Source organism: Micromesistius poutassou, assembly GCF_964030765.1.
Source record: "Micromesistius poutassou genome assembly, chromosome: 1".
Taxonomy (NCBI): domain Eukaryota; kingdom Metazoa; phylum Chordata; class Actinopteri; order Gadiformes; family Gadidae; genus Micromesistius; species Micromesistius poutassou.
Window position 1 is genome coordinate 4,109,283 of NC_140271.1, and position 23,035 is coordinate 4,132,317.

The 23,035-nt window shown below is 43.4% G+C and overlaps 5 protein-coding genes across 5 annotated transcripts; 2 read left to right on the forward strand and 3 right to left on the reverse strand.

Annotated features, from left to right (window-relative positions):
• Positions 1-1,098: 1,098 nt before the first annotated feature.
• On the reverse strand, positions 1,099-4,883 carry eif3g (eukaryotic translation initiation factor 3, subunit G). The gene is made up of 10 exons (XM_084488649.1): positions 4,798-4,883; positions 4,667-4,713; positions 4,155-4,243; positions 3,881-3,940; positions 3,674-3,778; positions 3,023-3,218; positions 2,209-2,322; positions 1,794-1,930; positions 1,295-1,401; positions 1,099-1,206 (listed from the first exon to the last, which is right to left on the reverse strand). The coding sequence occupies exons 1-10, from the start codon at positions 4,818-4,820 to the stop codon at positions 1,191-1,193; spliced, it is 894 nt and encodes a 297-aa protein (XP_084344775.1). The 5' UTR covers positions 4,821-4,883; the 3' UTR covers positions 1,099-1,190.
• A 706-nt stretch (positions 4,884-5,589) lies between these two features.
• Positions 5,590-7,282, reverse strand: p2ry11 (purinergic receptor P2Y11; the record flags this gene model as incomplete). The annotated part of the gene is made up of 2 exons (XM_084466739.1): positions 7,177-7,282; positions 5,590-6,552 (listed from the first exon to the last, which is right to left on the reverse strand). The coding sequence occupies exon 2, from the start codon at positions 6,550-6,552 to the stop codon at positions 5,590-5,592; it is 963 nt and encodes a 320-aa protein (XP_084322865.1). The 5' UTR covers positions 7,177-7,282.
• A 598-nt stretch (positions 7,283-7,880) lies between these two features.
• On the reverse strand, positions 7,881-12,047 carry ppan (peter pan homolog). The gene is made up of 11 exons (XM_084482029.1): positions 11,890-12,047; positions 11,447-11,617; positions 11,092-11,193; positions 10,926-10,976; positions 10,242-10,412; positions 9,957-10,033; positions 9,655-9,762; positions 9,219-9,421; positions 8,886-9,015; positions 8,633-8,790; positions 7,881-8,534 (listed from the first exon to the last, which is right to left on the reverse strand). The coding sequence occupies exons 1-11, from the start codon at positions 11,902-11,904 to the stop codon at positions 8,071-8,073; spliced, it is 1,650 nt and encodes a 549-aa protein (XP_084338155.1). The 5' UTR covers positions 11,905-12,047; the 3' UTR covers positions 7,881-8,070.
• Positions 12,048-12,461: 414 nt separating this feature from the next.
• angptl6 (angiopoietin-like 6) lies at positions 12,462-19,037 on the forward strand. The gene is made up of 7 exons (XM_084463375.1): positions 12,462-12,681; positions 13,541-14,051; positions 14,184-14,321; positions 14,400-14,610; positions 16,300-16,493; positions 17,262-17,532; positions 17,837-19,037. The coding sequence occupies exons 2-7, from the start codon at positions 13,566-13,568 to the stop codon at positions 18,019-18,021; spliced, it is 1,485 nt and encodes a 494-aa protein (XP_084319501.1). The 5' UTR covers positions 12,462-12,681; positions 13,541-13,565; the 3' UTR covers positions 18,022-19,037.
• Positions 19,038-19,635: 598 nt separating this feature from the next.
• On the forward strand, positions 19,636-22,926 carry LOC311351075 (vascular cell adhesion protein 1-like). Its single transcript, XM_084471156.1, has 6 exons — positions 19,636-19,742; positions 20,529-20,867; positions 21,037-21,303; positions 21,383-21,700; positions 21,877-22,149; positions 22,477-22,926. Exons 1-6 carry the CDS (start codon positions 19,682-19,684, stop codon positions 22,638-22,640), a joined length of 1,422 nt encoding a protein of 473 aa, XP_084327282.1. The 5' UTR covers positions 19,636-19,681; the 3' UTR covers positions 22,641-22,926.
• Positions 22,927-23,035: the final 109 nt, after the last annotated feature.

The following is a 23,035-nucleotide window of genomic DNA, read 5'->3' on the forward strand; positions in this document are numbered from 1 at the left end:
TGAGCCCTAACCCTAGATTTTGCACATTCCCGCGAAGGGGTAGGGTGGAGTGGGGAGTGCTGTTTTTCCCTTAAAATCATCTCTTGAACGCTAGCCAGCTCAGTAGCTGACTTGCCGCTAAGGGCACTCAAAGCAAGTGTTCTTGTTAAGGGGGGAGAGAAATGGGACTGGGCCTAAGCTAGGGATAGCCCCCAATATAACCTTGTTTAGGCTGGTGTATGTCAAGGAGACCGGTGTCAACACTATCCACCAAGAAAGAGTGGTCAATGGAAAACAAGTAGTTGTTTTGGCCCATCTTGCTTTAGTGTTGACGCCTGTCCTCAGCTCAAACTGAATTCACACGTTTTACTTGACTCCTTGCATTGATCACAATCCATCCTTGCGGTCTGTCTAGCCGAAGGAAAAACAAGGTATCTGCCAACGCTAAATGGTTTAAACTCTACGGTCCAGCAAACTGTTTAAGTAGATTAGTGGTAACATTTTAAAACTGATTCAATAAGGAATTGTAATCCCTAAGCAATATATCTAGTATTTATGACTTGCTACACTGACTTTCACTGGTGACTAAAGTACATTAACTAGATTAAACTTAATTGCTGAAGTAAAAGGTGGAAAGTACAGGCTCTAAAATATAAAGTAGCTAACATTTCAACCAGTTTCTGTGCAACGCTAACAAACTCACATCAGTAAAACTGTTAAGCAACATTTCAAATAAGATATGGAACTTGTGCTTATCACTTTTCAATGTCTGCAACCAAACTCGACAACATTTAATAACTTGATCATTGTGCTTCCTTTAAGGGTTCTTACCAAAAATGGATTCATTGAGCATGTTGAAGTTGGGACATAAGATTTCAGCAGTGAGTTAATCACACCTAACTACACACTAAACACTTAACTATCCTGCCCGTTTTAATTTGGAACCTGAAACTTCAAAATGATAGTGGGAGCCATGACTGTTAGGACAGCACAGAGACAAGCCCTACCAACTTATTAAGCCTTTAAGCTTTTCAAAAACAGGTCAGGTTCAAGTGAAAAATGATTCCATTTACACAACTATTATAACTAGCCTTAGATGTAAATTGAAAGACAAGGTGACATATTTTATGATTTTATTTTGATAACAGCCATATTTCAATACATGGATAATAAAATCTGGCATTTTCCTGGAATTATTCAGATAGTTTTCTTCAGTTGTTGGATGGCCTGCAGAGAAAAACAACAATTAAAGTTGCAATCACAAACCAATGATAAACACTGCATCTATTACTGATTGTTGGCCAGCATCACTTACTTTGCCCATTCAACATTGAGAATAAGATGATCGTATCCAAATCCGGACACTCCTGCGATGGCCCTGGCCGCATCCTCACGGCGATGGAAACTGATGAAGGCAAAGCCCTACGAACAGAAGAACGACAAACGTAAACACAAACGATTTATAGATTTGATTTTTAGACTAGAAAACAAAATATAAAAGGGGGTCAGAATAGGCCTGGGCAATAAAACAATAAATGATCGTATCGTGATACTTTTGATCAATATAATACATGTTCAATATATCAATAAGAGACCGGACCACAGAATCTAGCAGCTGGGTTTGTTACACAAACAATATTGGAGTATTTATCAATAAACAGTGGAAGGTCATATTAAGTGTTAAACAGAAGTGTTTATGTTTCAGCATGGTCTTTTTAGGTTATTACAATTATCAATAGTTATCGATCCATATGATCAAGTTATATTGTGATACGTCTTCCAGCCATATGGCCTAGGCGGGAATAAGAGAGGACCTTGGACTGCCCGGTGTTCTTGTCCTTGGCCAGGTAGATCCTGGAGATGGACCCGAAGGGCCGGAAGAGCTCCTGCAGGTCGGTCTCCCGAGTGTCCTCGGACAGATTGGTGACCCGGATGGTGGCGTTGTCATCGGCTGTTCAGGACAATCAACAAGCACACGTTTAGCCACCGGAGTCATTTTACATTAGACATGAGCACAATGATTACTGTCACATCAAGTACCTGATCTATCAAAACACATTATATGCATTAATTGGATAATAGTTTTGGGTCCATTTAATGGGACCACAATGTTTTTTTTTTTTTAATGGTTTTAACACAATTAGCAAGAAGTCTACGGTCAAACTCATAAAATAGTAATGAAGAAAGATAAAGAAGAAAAGAAGTGGTTGGAACGATAACCCAGAGCACTACCTCGGCGGTTGGGCTGCATGGACTCTCCCCTCCGTGTGCTGCCGTCCCTCAGGCTGGGGGGCACATATTTGCCCGTCTTGCTCTGAGCTGGCTGAGCAGGCTCTGGTTCAGCTGGTGGAGGAGAAAAATACAAAACACAAAAAGGACCAAGAAGGCTTTAACAGGCGGCAAATCCGGATTTGAAACAACGTGCTGCAGTTCAACCTTACACAATATATGCAAGAACAGCAAAGGCTGCCAGGTGATGCGGAAGAAGCTGCAATGCAAATCTTGTATAAACGCTGAAAAGGTTGATCAGCAAAATCACAACTCTTCTGTTTTGGGACCACTGTGGTGGAACGAGCACCCTGCCGGTGTCAGGATCGCAGAGTCGCTCACCAGCTTCTGCAAAACTGACCTGTTCAGAGTTCACCTAGACCAATCCCCCATGCCCACTATTGTCTGTTGTACGTCCTGGCACTTAATGTACGTTGTATTTATTTATAGTACTTAATTGTGTAGCATTTGCACACCCTACTTGCTCCTGACGAGCTGGCTGTTGCCCTGCGTGGTTGACTCCGCCGTCGGTGTGTGAATGTGTGCATGAATGGGTGAATGTCAGTCAACGCTGTAAAGTGCTTTGGATAAAAGCGCTATATAAATGAGGACCATTTACCGACAGTGATATATTGTTTAACTTCTTATGACAAATGGACTTACTGTAAGTCGCTTTGGATAAAAGCATCTTCTCAATGCCCTAAATGTAAATGTCAACGGTCCGCCTGTGAAGGCCTGTGCGCTGCATTAAGTGAAAACACTAGGATGACCGTACCAGAGCCAGCAGGCTTATCCTTGTCACCGGTCGACAGCCCGAGCTGTTCGGCCAACTCCTTCTGCATGGGCCCCAGGGTGTCCTTGTAAGGACAACGGGTGGTCCAATGGTCGCCTTTGCAGATACGACATGACACAATCTTCTGCCCCTTCAACTTGTTCATGGGATCCTCATCCTGGTCGGTGGCATTCAAGTCCTAGAAGATGGGAGGGAGCAGTTGCTTAAAGACTGGCCGGTGTAATCAAAATAATGACAAACCACCACATTGGAGGCACATGCAATGCTCGGGTGTAGAGTTCACATGAACAAATATCCACCTTATTCCAGGCTAAACAATGCGCGTCGCCATGACAACCAGTCCAGTTTCCCATTTCCGGTTAGAAGCGAGAATACGAAGCCGGTGGTACTTTAGTGAGAGGATGAGTTCGGTGTAGCCACCGTCGACTTGCCACTTTGACCTAATGTAATATATAACTTTTAAAACTATTGCCATAGCCTTCAAGATATGCGCTAGCGGTGCAAATGTGGTAGCCGCTATGTAAACAGCACTCGACTGGAAATGGAAAACCGGCGGGCCACTAGGAATCATGGGAAATAGAACGGTCACGGAATAAGGTGGATAAGAAAGCATAGAACAGAACGGATGGCTACCTCTTTGCTGGAAAGGAAAGTCATGAAGACATCGTCGCTGACCGTGGTGGTAGCAACATTAGGGCCAAGTGCATCATACTCAGAGTTTCCAAATTTCTTCCAATTCTGGAATGAATTGAAAAAAGAAATGTGTTATTAGATCATTAAGAGTAAAACCGACATTGCGTCTACAATATGCAACCAAATCATGATATCAGAAAAACATACTTTTCTCCTGGCAACAGCTTTAGAGGCTTTCCTTGTCTCGATCTTGAAGGTCCGAATAATCTAGAAAACGTTTAGGAAATAAAGCACATTTACTTAAGAATTAAGCTGATATTATGCAACACCTGTCAAAATTACACAATAAAGTGATCAAATGGTATTATTTGATTTCTCTATACAGTTATATTTTAACCATTACACAATATTCAGTAACCATTTTGTCACCTGAAATTGAGAAACAAATGCACCCAATCATACATTTCAGTCAAGAAATTACCTTTGACTTCTTCCCATCTTCATCTATTTTGTATTCTGTGATGGTCTTAATATTTCCTTTGATAATTTCTTTGATGGGTGGCAGTGTCCCTATGAAAACATGAAAACATTTGAGTTAATTGACATGATCAAAAGACAAAAGCACACATACAAACATGTTACACGTGTTAACTAGATCCATGCTCAATTCTGCAATGGTCATTCCTGGCCATGGTTATATTCGACTTCCTTGACCACAATGGACAGAAGATGGAAGCTAACGCACGGGTATGTTATAGTCGATGCTAAGTGTGGAGCTAAGCACTCCGGGACAGCAGCATATGGTACCAACACTTATTGAAAGACACTTGTCACGTCAGGTTTGGTTTGACATGAGGACTAGAGGGAGTTGCACCACCATCATCCGAAAAAGAGCAACATTTCCTAAGGTAAGCCCGTAATACCACGTGTGGAAATAAGCGATCTAACAAACCCAACGCGCTCCGGTAGCTAGCTAGCCGGCTAATGCTTTACCTTCATCTCCCTCCTCCTCGACCTGGTCGGCCCAGCTGGGCTTGGAACTGTGAACGGGGAGAAGGACGGATTGTGTTTAGTGACATTGATTATGGAAGGAATAATCGCCAACATTAAACGTAAATACTTACTCGTCGAATTCTATCGACGGCATCCTCGGGGTTAGCAAGTCCTCCCAAAATGCAAAGACCGGAGCCACGTGACCCTTGCCGCGACATTGGTCGCTTCCGGGTTAACCTGATGTGCGCAAAAATAAAAGTGCGGACTAAAGGAAAGATTGCGCACATGAAAGATGCAAGTGACGATAAGTTAAAAAAAAATCATTAGAAAAATAACGAAATTAAGTAAAATATTAAAATTGGAGGTTAAAAAGTGTCGATAATTAGGGACATAGGGACATAGTGAAATGTCCCTACATAGGGACATAGTGACAGAGGAGGACAACACACCCATTCTAGATTCACCAGCATACTCGGCCTATATTGTTGTTGGCCTAAATAATTGAATATACAATATCATTTCTATTTAATCTATTTTCTAGTTTGGCAACTATAACTACAATGTTCACAATTTCCAGTATTTTTTTGAGGTTCAGTACTTTTCGAGAGAGATTGAGCGAGAGAGAGAGCGAGAGAGAGAAAAATAAATAAATAAAGAAATAAGAATTCATAGACAACATTTTATTATGTACCATTACCGTTCAGTGATAAAAAGGTTTTAGCAACACCATTCTACATTCCACATTTACATAGTAAAATAAAATGTGTACACACACACACACACACACACACACACACACACACACACACACACACACACACACACACACACACACACACACACACACACACACACACACACATACACGCACGCACACACAGTGCAGTCAGAAAGGTCTAGACAGTTCTTCTTGACTAGACAGTCTAGACAGACTCTTCTTGGTTCTTCCCACAGAACACGACTCTAATGCTATCGAACACAGCCATGTACAGCAGAGGATGCAGGCACATGTTGAGAGCAGCCAGCACTTTGGACACTTGGTACGCATCATACACCCAGCACACGACCACACCAGGGCCGTATATCTTCAGATAGAGGTTGTAGCTCTGAAAGACATGGTAGGGCACAAAGGATAACGCGTACAGCACAACGACCGATATCACCATCAGGGCTATCTTCTGTTTGTCCAGTCGAGATATGTTGGTGTTTTTCCAGACCACCCAAATCACCACACAGTACGACGCGAAAGTCACCAAGAATGGGACAAGGCAACCGAGCAGGCCAAGCCACACGACGTAATAAAAGTGAGAGCGTTGACCCCAATGGTCGCTGCCGCAATAGGCGACGCACTGAGTCTGGTTCGAATTCTCGGCCGGACACGTAGAGGCGAATTTCAACACCGGGGAGGAAAAGGATGCAACCACAAGCCAGATGACCACACTCGCAGCCTTGGCGCGACCCGGAGTGATGTGACTCCGGGTGAAAAAGGGGTAGGCGAGGGCAACACAGCGGTTCACACTGATGGCCATGATGAAGAAGATGCTCACGTACAGGTTGCAGGCAAACATGAATCGTTCTATTTTACACATCACATTCCCGAATTTCCAGTGTTTGTCCAGCCTGTAGTAGTCTATGAGGAGAGGCAGGGTGAGGACATAGAGCAGGTCACTGACGGCCAGGTTGCAGGAGAGGACAACACCTGTGTGCCAGTTTTTTCTCTCTCTGGACAGTAACAGCCAAAGAGCGAACAAGTTGCCGGCCAATGCCACGCACAATTCAATGGAGTAAACGAAGGGCAGCAGAGCCAGTTGAAATCTCTCACAAGGGTTCGTGCTGTGGTTGCTTGAATCATTGTTGGCCTGTAGCGTTCCAGGATTAGACATCATCTGTACAATGAAAAGAAAAATCATATATATTTATGTGTTGAATAAGATTTTCTGACCCTTTAGACAAGCATTGCGCTGATGTCTTATAAAGCATGATCATGGGACAACATTACAGACAGATTAGATGTAGCACATAAGTGATCAAACCACAAAGTAGATGAAACACAGATTATAAAGCAACAGGAGGATGGGTGGAATACACAACACTATGTATTATGTCCATATATGTGCGTAATTTAAAACGATTTGCTGTTAAGTCAGGGCATCTATCTACTAGTATTGGTAGGTTAGGTAAACATAAACATGGCCAGTGACACCTGCTAGGACAGTTATTATCCAGATAGGTTCATGTAGTCAGAACCGCACATCCATGACTTATATTTAGTTTTTACTCATGTTAATTGTTTAAGTTTGATAATTTCTTCGTTTCTACATAGCCTATAGGCCTACACATTCCTCTTTTTTTTGAGACAAACATGACTAACCAAACATTGTTCGAACTCAAGCTCAACACAATAACCTACAAAACTCAAAGAATTCTCCAGACATTACTGTGCATTTCGTATCGATCAACATCCAAAATCAGAAGGATATATATTGGGATTCAATTAAAAACAAACTTACTTGAGTTGACCTAGGCGCTGGTATGAAGAAAAACGGTCTTAATATATGTGAAACTTATAAATCTAAAAGAATGTGAAAAATGCCAGAGCAATCCAGAGACAAGAACGTGTGGCAACAAGCCAGCATAATGCCACACCTATTAAAGTCTGCGCGTGGGTGTAAACAAGGTTTTCCTTTTGACCTTTTATTTACCACTCCCTATGGAGTCATAACGGTTTAAACTAACTTCAAGGAGATGCACAGAGGGTGCATTTTATTTTATAATGAAAAACATGAACGTAACTACGCAACCAAGCAGCCTTCTTATTGGTCGCCAAGTCACACTTCCCCTTCTATACGGGATTGCTTTTTTTGTATTTGAGGAAGTAAAACTGTCTGAGAACATAAAAAAAACCGGCAATAATTTTTGCTCTTAACACCCAGACCTCTGGCGACGCCATGAGGCCTCCAACATGTCTCACCTGGAACCCGCAAGGGAATATGGAAAGAGTGCAATCACATGAACCCTTGAGACAAATGGAGGCAGAAGCCAAGAAAACGGTCCTGAGGTAGAATGACCTGGAAGACTACCAAAGAGAAATTCGTCGCTGGCCTATGGGCCAAGTGGTCCCAAATAATTTGAAGTGTCAAATAGTATTATGGGAAATAACAAGTTTATTTGTGCAAACATTGTGAAAAACTCATGAATAATGATACATAAATGCTCAATGTACATTTCTTTATTTATACCATCATAGAGTATAAAATGACAATCTCTGCGTTTGCTGAATTTCAGCAATCAGTCTATAATTCAAATGGATGTAACTTCCAATGGCGTGGGCTTGTGTGTGTCCACACTGCCACCTGGTGCTCCATTTGTACCAAAGAATCACAATCTCCGGTCCTACAAGTAGATCAGTTTCTGCCTTTCCGTTGCTTCGCTCCAGCTCCTGGACCCTTTTTCTTGAAGCCCGATTTGCCACCGTCGCCCTTGGATTTAAAACCAGTTTTGTTTTTCTGTCCAAATTTGCCACCAGTGGCGCCTCCCTTACCGCGAAACTTGTTCCCGCCGTCGCCAGATCTTTTGGCCCCAAACGACTTGCCGCCAAACCCACTTTTCTGTCCAAAAGGCCGGGGGCTACCTTCAAACTTCTTCCCGCCTTTTTGGTGGTGACCGCCGTCTTTGAAGTGTTTTGGAGGGCCATGGCCCTTCGGCGACCTTGAATCCCTGTCTCTGAAATGCTTGCCGGGAGCATTTCCCCCGGGCGATCTGCCTTGTCCTCCCTCCCGCGGCGATTTTCCATGGAACTTGTTCCCCTTCCCGAAGCTTCCCGTGTGTTCTCTTGGTGCACGCCTCCTCTTGGGTGGTGGGAACATGCCTACGAGAAACAAATTGAATGCATGTTATGACATAATCATGTCACTACGTCCAGACCATGAGGATCGAGTACCAGTCGTCCATGTAGGTAATATTCACCGTCTTCTGGTTCCTGCCCGACGGCTTGTCTGTAGTACTCGGCCTCGTCGTCAGACTCCACCTCGGGGACTTTATCGCCCTGAACGCCCGGATCCTCCACTTCACTGTCTGCCTCCTCCTCTGCCCGCTTCCTTTTAATGCCTTCCAGGCTTTTGTTTCTGGACAGAACAACAAGAAAGTTAAACAAAAATAATACGCGGGGAAAAAAAAATAAATCAGGAGATGGGTAGAAGAACGTATTGGGATAGCATACTTGTGCTGTTCGCGTTTCTCCAATTTCAGGGCAACATTTTGCGCCTGTTTCTTGCGGCGCGCATCCTTCTCTTTCAGCTGGGCCTCCTTCCTGTTGAGGATCTCCTGAAGTTCTTCCTCCGTCTTAAATACTGTAAGCGATGCAGAGCGCAAAAGGTCACGTAAAGCAAGGTTCACAGCACCGCAACGCACACACGCTTGTTCCAGTGTTCCAGATGCATCAGTAAGCGTTTACTTGAGACAAAATCATAGACATTCATCCTCATGTTCTCATCATGCACATCTGAACCAACGACAGGTCTGGGATATACAGTAGGAGGTGCGGTGCGCTTACTGGCGGCGTGATAGAGAACGTCGCCGTCTCCCATGCCTTCCTGGATCTTCATGAGCTGCAGGGTCATGCGAGGGCCGATCTCCGTCAGGCGTACGGCGCTCTGCTGTGACGCTATGTTCCCGCGGCCGGCGCAGGCCTGCGGTAGCTCCGTGATGTTGTGGTCGCCGTCGAGTTCGGCCTCGCTCTCCGAAAGGTTGGCCCCCCTAAAAAGTTCATTACACAAGGGGCCAGTGTTAGAGCGGGCTTGGATATGCATCAAAAAGGAGCTGTTAGGGGTTAGACATCTTGCTCTACGATGCCTATACCGGCACAGATACCGGCGATGGACTACAAGACAATTCCGCCCACGCTGCCAGTTTAAATGACCAAAATAATCAAAAAGCTGACTAATCACAAATCTTTTCAATATCAAAGTGTACCTTCATAATAGTCTTACTTCATCAGAAGCTCACTGATGTCCTCAAACTTGTTCATGTTGGGGAACTTCTCCTGCATCAGCTTCTTCACTCCACGGCTCATGCCCACGGGCACAACCTTCAGGCTGCTGCAGAGCAGGAGCGAGCACACTAGTTAAATGCTTAGGTGCATGATAAATGACGAGTGCTCGGGCAACAGCGGCGGCGCGTCAGTGCGTTTACTTTGGACAAGCATCACTGAACAGTCAAGTCAAAAAGCATCATCATACGAGCCAATATGTACATTTCTTATCTGTCGAATGGTCAAATGCCAAATACTTACTAATGACGGAGCTCGACCTCTTGCGACACTGGATCGTAATGCAGCAAAACACACCTCTTTATACTATTGAGGTTAACCTAGAAAAAAATTAACTAAATTTAGCTCTGCGCCCAGTATTATTTCAGACACAAACACTAGGAGTCAAGTCAGTTGGGGTCAGTAAGCGTTTACTTTAGATACATCTTCAAAGATAACTCAGAAGACTACACTTTCATCATACAAAGGCCCACTTCATTATTATCATTATTATATTATCATCGTTCCAGCTTTGTTAACAGGACATACCTTGTGCACATTGATGGAGGGGAACATGTTTTGGAACATGGTGGCCATGAGTTTGACATGCATGCCTTCCACGCCAAAGTTATTTAGGATGAGCAGGGGGTGGTGAGTAAACTGCTGCTCGTGCATTCTGTGTCTCTTCAGAGACGAGATCACGTCTTTTACAAGAGCATACTGGGGGGGAAAAAGAAAAAGAATTCAAATTGGAGAGCAGGGACAGATGACAGGGATGAGCAAACCAGCGCCTTTAATCTTGAAATGCATCACTAAGTCCAAACACAAATATTGATTTGTTTCCCGACGATTGTTTTTAGTCGCATGTGCAGAATTATGCGTGCGGTGAACTTTACTGATATGTGCGTACATGGTGCTGATGTGTTAGTGACGTGAGTTCAAGTGTCAAGTTATTCTAGTAGGGCTTTGTTGCATTCCAACAGAAAGTCTCAAACAATTGTATAAAACTATAACATAATCAATAGCATGCGAGCACAGTAGGTGGCACCTATGATATATAGGTTTCTAAATATAGCTAATAGCATTTGAGTTGCCAAACATAATTTCTAATTCATGGCGGATTGCAGCGGCGTTGCGGTGCCAGCGCTGGATGCATGTTGGGGAAACACCACAAATGTCATCATCCTAGTCCATCCGTCCAGTCAAATACTTGATATTTAGCAGTCCACATACCTTTAGAACTTTAAAGTGAAGCATGGGACCTCTGGGGACTCGAGCAAGCCTCTGGAGAAAGAAAGAAAAGTTGTAATATCTGATATGTGATCTGATTTTGGTAAACACCTGAATAACAGTTGGCACATATGAAGCCAGAAGTCCAGGAATCCCAGATTAAACTCACCATGCTAACACTGTGGGGTGTCTTGCTGAAAATCATGAAATGGGTCACTCCCAATGGTCCAGCTATGGAGACAAAGTCTTTTAGCACGTTCTTTTTCTTGACCTAGGAGCAAAAGTCAGATACATAGAGCATGAATACAACACAGGCAACGCGCATACCCAAATGAAACTGTCACAAGGCAACGTCCAAACGTCCTCGGGTGCGTCAACCCAAAATACTCCATTACAACAACAGAGCCTGGGTCAATCAACCGCCGATGTATTTAAAACTCAACCGATTCCCCGTGATACATAGCCATGATAATATTGTAATGGTTCTGTGGCCATCGCTGGTGCTACCACATCTCCGGCCATACCTTCATGGCCTCTGCGGTGAAGGGCTGCATGATCCGCCGCATGTCGAGCACGAGCTGGCTGACATTTTTGCCGATCTGGCCTCGATGAAACACGAAGGAGTGGGGAACAGTCGCAAAGGACTCCTCTTGCAACTGGTTGGCCTGTACTCGGTTTTTCTTCTGGTTTTTGGACTGTAAGCACAAGATTCAGATGTTAAAACAAAGTCGTCGCCGGACCGCCACACGTGCTTGCAGTTACCTAGCACACAGTCAGTGACGCACTGAACACAAACCCAACAACATTAAATATTGTTGGGTGAATCCGACCGGTTATAATAAAATGATTGCCTTTTTACTTTATTAAGCATTGCGTTGATATCGTAGAGAAACGGCTCGAGTTATATTAGAGAAAGCTCAGATGCGTCATTGCTAAACTCTAACTGCTAATCGGCGTGTTTCCTTACCTTTGATTTCACCATTGTTGGATGAGATGTATCTCCAGACGCTAGATAATAAAGTTAACACTACTATACGACTGTATTGCTTTACTAAATAGCAATCATTTTAAGACTATTAAACTTGATTTAATGCCACCACGTAATACGTCCCGTAAAGAGCAGCTCCGCCACATGGTCTCCACTCAGCGTGTCACTGCTATCTTCTTCTTATCGTTTTTTTTAACTCTAGATTTCGAACAACGTTTAGGAGTGCGTATACCGCCACCATGCGGTCTGGAGTGTGAACCGGGTTAACCGTGTACCCGCTGTCTACCAAGTAGCTACATCAAATAATAGTGAAAAAATAAATAATACACAAAAAGAAGAAATCGTTGTTTTTTTAATCAATCTTTCATTTGTGTCTGTGATTGTGCGTGTTTTTTTTGTGTGTGTGTTTGTGGGGGAGGGGGGGAGGAGGAATAAAGAGAAGGATGGGGGTTTGCAGGTTAATGGTAGTGGGAGTAGACTGCACTGAGGGTCAAAGCATAGAACACACTTTAGGGTTTTCCTCATCAGACCAGTTTGTAATTAGGGCTGTCCTCTCCTAAACGTCCCTGTGGAAAGGATTCTAGTGAGACATTTTTGTGTCGCTGTGTAGTCCCATAGATTTCTTTGTGTTTCTTCATATTTAGCCTTTTAGGAGTAACACACTTTAATTCTGTCATTTCAAAATGTATTTTGTAAAGTCGATGCATTCTTGAGACTAGGATTTCACAGTTTCGAAGCCAAACGGATCACAAGGCAGACGATTCTAGCAAGGTAAGTGGGCTTTGTCTGTTTTCATAAAAGATCCTTTAACATCTTAGATGGATTTTTTTTATTATTGGCTAATATATATATAAATATAGGCTATATATATATATATACAATTTGAGAGCAGAGCAAACTATGTAGTTTGTACATGTATTATTATGTAAAAACGAATTATTATTATGTCTATACATTTGTACATGCATAGACATAATCACTCTTTCTTTCTCTCTCTCTCTCTCTCTCTCTCTCTCTCTCTCTCTCTCTCTCTCTCTCTCTCTCTCTCTCTCTCTCTCTCTTTCTCAGTCTTTAGCCTTTTTATTCCCCACATTTCTTTATCATTTTTGAGGAACTTAACTGGGATCTAGCCCTCTAGTTGGCTTTATATCACAGAATCACGTTTTCCTTCAGAAAACATTTAATTAAACACTTAATAGTTCTTCAAAATGGACAGGACTGGTTCTTTGTGTGTATACAATAATCCAGGCATTTCTTTAGAAAATGAAGTAAATATTTGTGTTTTAATATTAAGAGAGTTTATGGTATTGACTATGGTTGGTTTAGGTGGAATTCGGTGCTGACCTTAGAAAGCTTTTGTTGACCATGGAACACAACAGAGTATTTACACTGACTGGCTGGTGTTGACTGTTGTCCCCAGTGTTTAACGGCAAATAAATACCATCCCGAAGGATAGACTCACACGTGGGGCTCTTTCCCCCTTCTAATGGCACATCTGGGGTACAGTCAAGACACCGAAAGCAACGCACAGCCCTAAGAAAGTCTATAAAGTGCTGCAGAAGCCTTCTGGTTTCATTCCCAGTTCACGTGTCTTCAATACAAAAAGCTTCTCTCTTCTCTACCTCCCAAGGTGCCATAAAAACCCCAACGCAAACATGGAGAAGACGTTGACGTTGAGCCTGGCGCTGCTTTTCCTCGCGCTTCATCTGGGTTTACCAGAAGTCCGCGGGCGGACGGAGGACCCTCCTCGCGCCGAGGTCAACGCGAAGAAGCGACCTCCGCACGCCTCGGAGGCCAAAAGCGGCCGCTGCTCGTACACCTTCATCGTCCCGCAGCAGAAGCTGAAGGGGGCGCTCTGCGTGAACGCCGCCCGGGAGCCCGCCGCCACCAACCGCTCCGAGGTGGCGTTCCTGCGGGCGGAGCTGGGCCGGCAGCAGGAGCAGCTCGAGAGTCTCAAGGCCCAGCTGGAGCAGGAAGGGAGCCAGGCCATGGAGGTGAGGACCCTGAGAGCGGAGAGCAACAGTCTGAACGCCCGGATCACCCAGCTCTATGCCCAGCTGTTGCATGAAGTCATCGACAAGAAGGACCAGGTGTTGGAGCGGAAGAGGGTCGAGAACCTCCTGCTGAATGCTACTACACAGGTGAGAGGAGCACACGTACGGTATTATGATTGTTGGCTGTAAACCATCGGAAACATGACTCCTCCTCCTCCTCCGTATGTGTAATCCAGCGGCTTCTGTTGTCGGTGGGTTGTGGCTGGCGGTGCAACCCAGGCGCTGCAGGTTTCTAGTCATTTCAGAGAGCTGGAGAAGAAGTATGGAGCCCTGACCTCGATGATGACCTCTCAAAATCAGTTCATCGCCCGTCTCGAGAAGCAGTGCCAGTGCACGAACGCCACACTGGCGTCGCCGGTAAGGAGACGTTTCTTACCGTTTTCAAAATGATGAACAATTACAGAAAACATTTGGTGAAATTACCTTTTTGTGTAGATGACTCCTGAGCCAGAAAGACTCCGGTCTCAAGCACAACACAACGACAGCTCAGAGGCCAGTGCAAAGTCCAACGATGTTCAAAGAGATCAGAGTGGACCTCCATCGCAGGAAGACAAGCTGGTGGAGAAAGCTACCGTCCCCACGACGACCACAGCCAGCACTCCCACAGACCATCCCTTCATTAGCTTCCCAATCACCAAGACCCCAGGTACACCACACTGAAATACATGTCTCTCTAACTACGAATCCATTGACAGTTCAAATGCAACCCATGATAGCCAAAGGCTTGTGAAGATTACTAATGTGGTTCCCATTGCTAATGCCATGCACTTGCATTTAACCCACATTGCAGTATGAACTAGGAGCATGTAAACAAGTCATCGTTCAGTGTTGTAGCAGGGTAGATAAGGAGGTAATGGAGTCAGTGACCCATGGCTGGCTCTGTTATCTCCCTGGGAATGCCTAAACACAGTGTATGCAAAGAATGCTTCTCCTCATTAGACAATCAGCGTCTTATCAGTTGTATAAGCACCCTCATATATACATACACACACACACACACGCACACGCACACGCACACACACGCACACGCACACACGCACACGCACACGCACACACACACGTGCACACACACACACACACACACACAAAGAAAAAACAAACGACAGCCCTTGAGGGTCTGGAATTTGGGAAATGACAGAGTAGAGGGCTTTAGACAGGCCCCTCCCAAATAGAGGGTCATTCAAACTAGTGGTAGTGGGTGCAGGTTAACATCAGAACAGGTCTTCTGGCACATCCATACACAATGCATACATGCTTACAAGTTATGCTGCTATTATTCATGTATTCTCTAATGAGAGTCAATGGGGCACCTAGCCGTTCATCATTATCTCAATCGATAAGACATCCAAGAAATCCTTCAGCCAGTCATGTTTGTTTGTTATACTAATCCGGTCCAAACATTGTCTTCTTTACAGAAAAAAAAAAAAAAAAAAGCAGTGCAACAATAAAATGTGTAGTTCTTGCATGTATATTTCAACTCAATTTTCTAATATACATACAACAGGGTATTACATTACATTCATTATCACCTCTAAAACCTAAATTACCTAGTAGTGTTCCAATCCCACCACAGACCAGCACAATTTAGAGGCATTCTGTTTTGTAACATGTTTGGTGTATTATAATCCCTATGACCTTCATTTGGATAACTTTATATCTCCCACAGTTCCCACAATGCTTTAATATTGAGTCACATTGACCCACTGTGGGAGGTAAACCAATGTGTCATTCCCGTTGTAACTTGGTGGGGTTGCTGCTGTCCAGGAGGATTATGATTGATTATATATCGCTGAGACAGTTCCTTTCCCAGTATCAGCATCCATCAGCTTGCCATCGAGGACACGTTTAGACCCCGTCTGATTCCCTTGGATGGGAGATTTTGCAAGATCTATTTCAGCTGTAAAAGTTGTAGAAAGGCAGAACTGCTTTTCCATCTCATGGAATTTTACAATATCTCCGTCCTTTTTAACCTGTTCAATCTGAGTTATATTTTGGTGTTTCCAAGTGCTCTTGACTTGTAGCCCTAATCTACTACTTACTTTCCTTTGTGGGGTGATAAATCCTTTTAAATAATTTGAAACTTTTAAAAATTCCTGTGTCAGCTATTCACTGACATGAACCACTAAGCATGTGCTCGGAAATAATTAGTTTGCACCCCACTCGCTCCTTGTAGATAAGCCGTATAGCATCAGTGCATCTGTGGTAATGTACACTCAAACAAAGCACCGCTTTCCAGAGTGCATGCTTTTGCATTTGTCAACCGGACACCCCAAACATGTGCGCCTTGGCGTTCCTCGATAGAGGTCGAACCACCGTTTGTGTTCAATACCTGCAGGGCCATGGCGGGACTGCCAGCACACCATGGATTCAGGCGAGACCACCAGCGGCATCTACCTGCTTCGCCCACAGGGCGCCAACCGACTGCTGCAGGCCTGGTGTGACCAGACGAGCGCCCAGGGCGGCTGGACCGTCATCCAGAGGAGACAGGATGGATCGGTGAACTTCTTCAGGACGTGGGAGCAGTACAAGGTAACTCTCATAGCTCGGATTTAAGCCGCCTGCTCCCGCTGCTGTGATTCAGCAACACCCTATATATATATATATATATATATATATATATATATATATGTGTGTGTGTGTAAGGGATAATGTATAGAACGCCGGTCATTATCGGGAAAATAAGGAAAATTATCGGGCTTATTTTCGATAATGACCGGCGACGTTCTATACATTATCCCGCTTATTACACGGCTACTTGCCAAAACGAAACAATAACTTCACACGGTGTGTCTTTTTACAATTACCATTCGTGGTGTTGATCACCAGAGAAATAGTCCGCCAAAGACGTTGACGTCGCATAAAGACGTTGAATACGCTGGGGTTGATAAGTTACCGGACTACTTGTGGAGTGATATGAAAGACGTGAATCAGAGGCAAAAAAATCCACTTTCCTTGACAGCGGTCATTATATGCATAGCAACGGTCGTTATCGAAAAATAATTGATCGCCGGAAGTCAGGAAGGCCCATGCAAGTGAATGGAGCATTCCACAGCATTGAGAAGAGCCGTGTAATAAATATTTATATATATGGTGATATTATAACAATATTCTGTATAAATGCAAGGACATCGTATTACCCATTTGTCATTCTGCATGCATTTTTGCGTTTCTATGCAAATAACAGTATAGATGGCTTTGAATGCAAATGTAAAACATTTACACAACGTTTGCATAAACAAAGAAAATGGCCGCGCTGACCATCGCTCAGACCTAACTGTTGTTCGGGCACGTCGGCAGCAAGGTTTTGGTAACATCGATGGAGAGTACTGGCTGGGCCTGGAGCACCTGTACTGGCTGACCAAGCAGGCCCACTACAAGCTCCGGGTGGCCATGGAAGACTGGCAAGGCCGGCAGGTGTTTGCCGAGTACGACAGCTTCTCCGTGGAGCCGGAGAGCGACTGGTACCGCTTACGGCTGGGAGAGTACCAGGGGAACGCCGGGGACTCACTCTCCTGGCACAACAACAAGGCCTTCACCACCCTGGACCGAGACAAGGACGGCTTCTCAGGTCTCGTGACCGGCTTGACTTGATTGATATCGTTTGTATGTTTGGATATTATAAGGTTCCCTATTGGCTGACGCCTTGACAACCAGGGTGCGAGACAGTATTGCATATAACACACACAGCAATGACTTGACAATAATAATAGACAATATATATTATTATAAAAAATGTAATAGAGGCAGTGTAAAAAAGCCTTTAGAATTAGAATAATCTTTATTGTCATTGTACAGGACAACAACATTTTTATCAGCGCAATCCTCCAGCTGCATGAATAGATCAACAAAGCCTTCTTGTGTTTCCTCCTCAGGTAACTGCGCTCACTTCCAGAAGGGTGGCTGGTGGTACCATAAGTGTGCCCACTCCAATCTGAACGGCGTGTGGTACAGAGGGGGGCACTACCGCAGCCGCTACCAGGACGGGGTCTACTGGGCAGAGTTCCACGGAGGCTCCTATTCGCTCAAGCGCGTGTCCATGATGATCAAACCTGCGTGACGGAAATGACCATCCTATTTGGAATCAGATGTGTTTAAACGTGGTTGTTATTTTTTCTATTTCATTTGTGTGTTTGTTTTTTTTGATATGTTGGAAACACTTTTCAATAAGGGTACAATAATTAACCATTAGTTAATGCAGTAATAATCATGAACTAACAATTAACTTACAGTTTATTAACAGTTAGCTAATGTACTAGTAATCCTTTACTAATGGTGTTCAAGTTGAGGTATTCATTTGTACATTTTTTAATAGGGTTAACCCTAACCCTTAGCCTGGTTCCGCCCGCCTCCGTACTTCCGGTAAATTTTCATTTCCCTTCTTCAGTACTTCGGTCTGGGTGTAGTGTAGCCTGGCTATTACCAGACCAAGTCGGCAGATGGGGGTGGGGATACCCAGTCTAGGTGTAGTGTATGTTTGCACGCTTTCTTTTCCCTCAAGTTTGTCCCTCCAATCAGCGAACAGGAGGCGCGGCCTGAGAACAGTGATGTACAGGTCGTGCATGAGTTTCAGCTGTAGTCAAACGAATACCAGGAAGCAGCAGGAAGAAATACGTCACGACCAAACGTTAGCGATTGGTTAAGGCAGATCCGGAGTGGCACTGGGCAGAGCCAATAGGTTTTAAACTTCAACAGCACCCGCCTTCAAGTGAGCAATCGTTTGTCTCTATCGTTATGAATGAAATGAGTACGAAGGTCTAGTTAGGACTAGGCTACCTAACCCTAGCCCTAATAAATAACATCTAATTAATACAGTGGTTAACATGAACAAATTGACCGTAGTTAACATTAATTGATTACTAGACCATTAGTTAAGTGTTTATTACCTGTTAATATTAGTTACTACAACATTAACTGTCAATTAATGTTTACTTATTGTACCCTTAGTGGAAAGTGTCACAATACATTTGTTTAATTATTGATGTAGAATGTGTTTCCTTTTCTGCTTTGAAAATTGAATGATGGCTAATACCTTGTTAAATTTTTGTCATTCATATTTCCAAATTGTTACATGACTATGGCTTTGTAAATAAAGATCTGATAAGATTATAAATTACTTCTGAAAAATACAATAGAGTAGAAGAATAATTAAAGTTATTCATATCGTTAGCCTCATGGCTAAAGGCTCAGTTATGGCTCCACGTCGATGCAACGCAACGACCACGCAGACGCTTCGACGCAGTCAAACCAATCACAGCCCTCGCTGCTGAGTCGCCTCAACGGTTACAATTTTTGGGAGGCGCACATCAGGCCCATGCGGTGGACGCAAGGGCATGACATTCAAATTGTGTTCTGCACAGTTGCTATGGTGTTCTATTTGGTTGCTAGTGTGTTGTAGGTGGTTGCTATGGTGTTCTAGGTCAGTGGGTTCCAACCTCTGACAATATATAGGAGTTGTGCAGCTAAAGTTGCACCCCTTATAAGAAGTGCAAAATGATACAGCGTTGATTAAACAGACTATCATTGCACAAAGTGTGTGAGCATACACCCCATGTGGTTAGCCACCAATTTCCGCTCGAATAGTATCCTGTGTGATTGCGGAAGTCTCCTCCACCCTGATACCATGAGCTTATACCAGTTGCTCTATGTGGTGGAGACATAACGGTGGTTAACATACAGCACGAATCCTTTCCTCTCGCATACGCACAAAGATTACCAACATGTTGACCATCTTGATGTGGTGCTTTCTGGTACCTATAACTGCACAGGTACCTATGAATGGTGAGTGTTATGTATATTCAATATATTCAATTGAATGTTCCACTTTAAATTGGTATAGCTCTAATCCTTTTCGAATTGATTGAATTTGCTCTTATTAAAATGTAGTTTGCACAATTCTGTAGGGATGTTTTTGTTACGAGAGTAGCACAACACCTAAATTAGATCTCATAATGTATCAGTATGTATCTTATTTATTTATCAACCTGTATTACTGTAGAATTCGGTCTCCATTTGAGACTATCCTGATCTTGCAAGTTCACATGCTAACACGGTCGAGTTTCCTGCATTCTCCACCATATGTGGCAACCTGGCTCGGCTAGAGTGAACCGCCTCATCCCAAACAGCCCACGATTCTGGTTTTAGTTCAAGCCAACATGGCACTTTTAATCAAACATAAAGAATATCTTACTAAATAGAACAAAATACATCTTTGGAGGAATCCAGTCTTGTTCTGGTGGAAACACCTCACCCCTGACGACTGGTCTCTCCGCATTCACGAACCGGGAGAGCCCTGATGCGGAGCACCTGCTCCTCAGGTGCTCCGCATTTCAATGATTGGCCTGCAGACACACACACACACACACACACACACACACACACACACACACACACACACACACACACACACACACATGTACACATGTACACACAAACACAGATCAAAGGATATATTTTTATTGTTATTTTGTAACGTTATATAATTGTATAGTTAGAATATTTTTTTCTGTAACATTTATGTTGAACAATGTTGACATGGTATCTAAGCAGCGACTTACTGTCTTATAGATACGCTTGAGTTCCAGCGGACCCCTTTGATCTGGCATGTGACAGAGGGCGTCAATGTGACACTTGAATGTGAAGCGCGTGGGAACCCCACCCCTGCAATCAACTGGGACACAAACAACGACACGTTGAGCACAACTGAGAATCAGACCACTCTCCTTATTATAGGAGTTTCCCAAAGCAAAAACTATACATGCACAGCCACCAACATACATGGGAGAATTTTTCAGACTTTTCATGTGAATGTTACCTCCACCACCACCACCACCACCAACACCACCACCACCACCACTGCAACAACAGCAATAATAACAACCGCAGCATCCATGAACCAGCCAACAGGTAGATCTCTCACACCGCTGGACAATACCAATGTATTTCGTTGCTTTATCAATGTTATTGCATTTTAATATCATTTAAAAGTGTATCACCTTCATTTTCTGAAAATAAATTAAAATAGGTGTTGTTAAGATTGGGCACATGACATGTGTTTCTGTTTGACATCCCATAGAACTCTGTCCGCTGGAGCTTATTCCCAAAAAGGTGGTGGAGAGATACGGAGCCTCGTTCTCTGTCATCTGTAGGCCTACCACAACATCTGCAGACCTTGATTTTATTGGCTGGGAGACTTCAGTTGGCAAATGGAATTTGATAATGCCTGACAATACGTCTGCTACTTGGTATGTGGAAAAACTGAAAGACTGGACATTGAAACCCTCCTGCTATGGGACATTTATTAGTGATCAGTGTCAAGTGACCCTGCCCATCACACTTTACAGTAAGTCCTCTACCTCTAATAATGATCACATTCGGACAAACGTCGTCGTGCTTGTAATTCCAGATGGTTGTTTCTACAGAAACTCCAGACACGGTGTCCGTCTCTGTGCAGGGCCACAGCGGTCCGCTGAGGGAGGGCAGGAATTACACGCTGCGATGTGACGTCTTCGACGTGGCCCCTGTAGCCGCCCTCACGGTTTCCTGGCTCTGGAGGGGGAAAATATTTGGAACACAAACATACAAGAAAAATACGACAAAGACGCCTGTAGATGTGTCGTCCACTTTGGAAGTCACCGCTCTTAGAAATGATGAAGTGATCACATGTCTGACGACCCTTGATCTCAAGCAAGTTGGACCGTCAGAGCAAGTTAACGCATCCTACCAGGTCATTGTGAATTGTAAGTTGGTTATATTCTAATAATACTAATAATACTAATACTACTACTACTAATAATAATAATAATATTAATAATAATAATAATAATAATAAAATGTAAAATATAATAAAATATAACGTATAATGTCAGTCAGTTGCGTTTTATGATGTCTATCAATTTCTCCACTTCCATTTCAGATGCCCCTGAGTTCACTGATGAATATGATTCCGTGGAAGTGGTCACAGGCGGAAATGTGTCCTTTGGGTGCAGTGCTGTGGGTAACCCGCCTCCTAAAGTCAAGTGGAACTACACAGTTGCCATCAATGCGAAGGAAACCGCATGGGGTCGCCAGAATACCGTTATCATCCTCACAAGGGCCACGTCGGCCAACGGTGGAATATACAACTGCGTTGCCACGAATGAAGTTGATACTGTTAACCGGTCAATTACACTGACGGTAACCCCTCCAGGTATGGAAAGCATCGTCATTGTTAATTAAAACGTGTGTGTGTGTGTGTGTGTGTGTGTGTGTGTGTGTGTGTGTGTGTGTGTGTGCGCGCTTCCATGCATCTATGTGTGTGTGTGTGTGTGTGTGTGTGTGTGTGTGTGTGTGTGTGTGTGTGTGTGTGTGTGTGTGTGTGTGTGTGTGTGTGTGTGTGCGTGTGTGTGTGCGTGTGCGTCCATGTATATGTGTGTGTGTGTGTGTTTACGTATGTATGTTCATCATTTTTATTTTCAATTATAAATGCATATCAATTATAAATATTTAATACTTTGTTTCCTTTCTGTTGTTTTAGGTCATTTAGGTCATACCCCTGGCGTTAACGTTGTTCTGATAGTGGTTACAGTTATTCTGGTCATTTTAATTATGATATTATTGGCCTACTCCTTTTTCCTAAAAAAACAAGGTGCATATCGTTTAACCGATAGAAATCCTGAAATCCTTCTGAGCGAATTGTAGTCCACTATATCCATCCATCCATCTATAAGTTATGATCCGTTGTATAAAGACCATTGATGTGGGACCAAAGAGGGACCAAAAATGTGATGTTTTAATTACTTTTGTATTTGTTTATTTGTATTTGATTGATTGATCACTGTTTAAAATATTTTTTTGTAGAGTCTATATGCTGCAAAGCTATGCTATGCTTTTTATTTTTATTTTTTAAGTAAGTAAGTAATCTGTGAAATATCTGTTCGTTAATTTGTGGACGTTATAACGTCAGCCTAATTGAAATAAATTTCTGGTCGATTTGGAGGGTTTATATGGTTTATATGGCTACTGTACCAATGAAAAAAGTAGGGAGAGACGTAGCCGTATTAAAATGCGTGTGACCGAGGCGTACGACGGTAGTC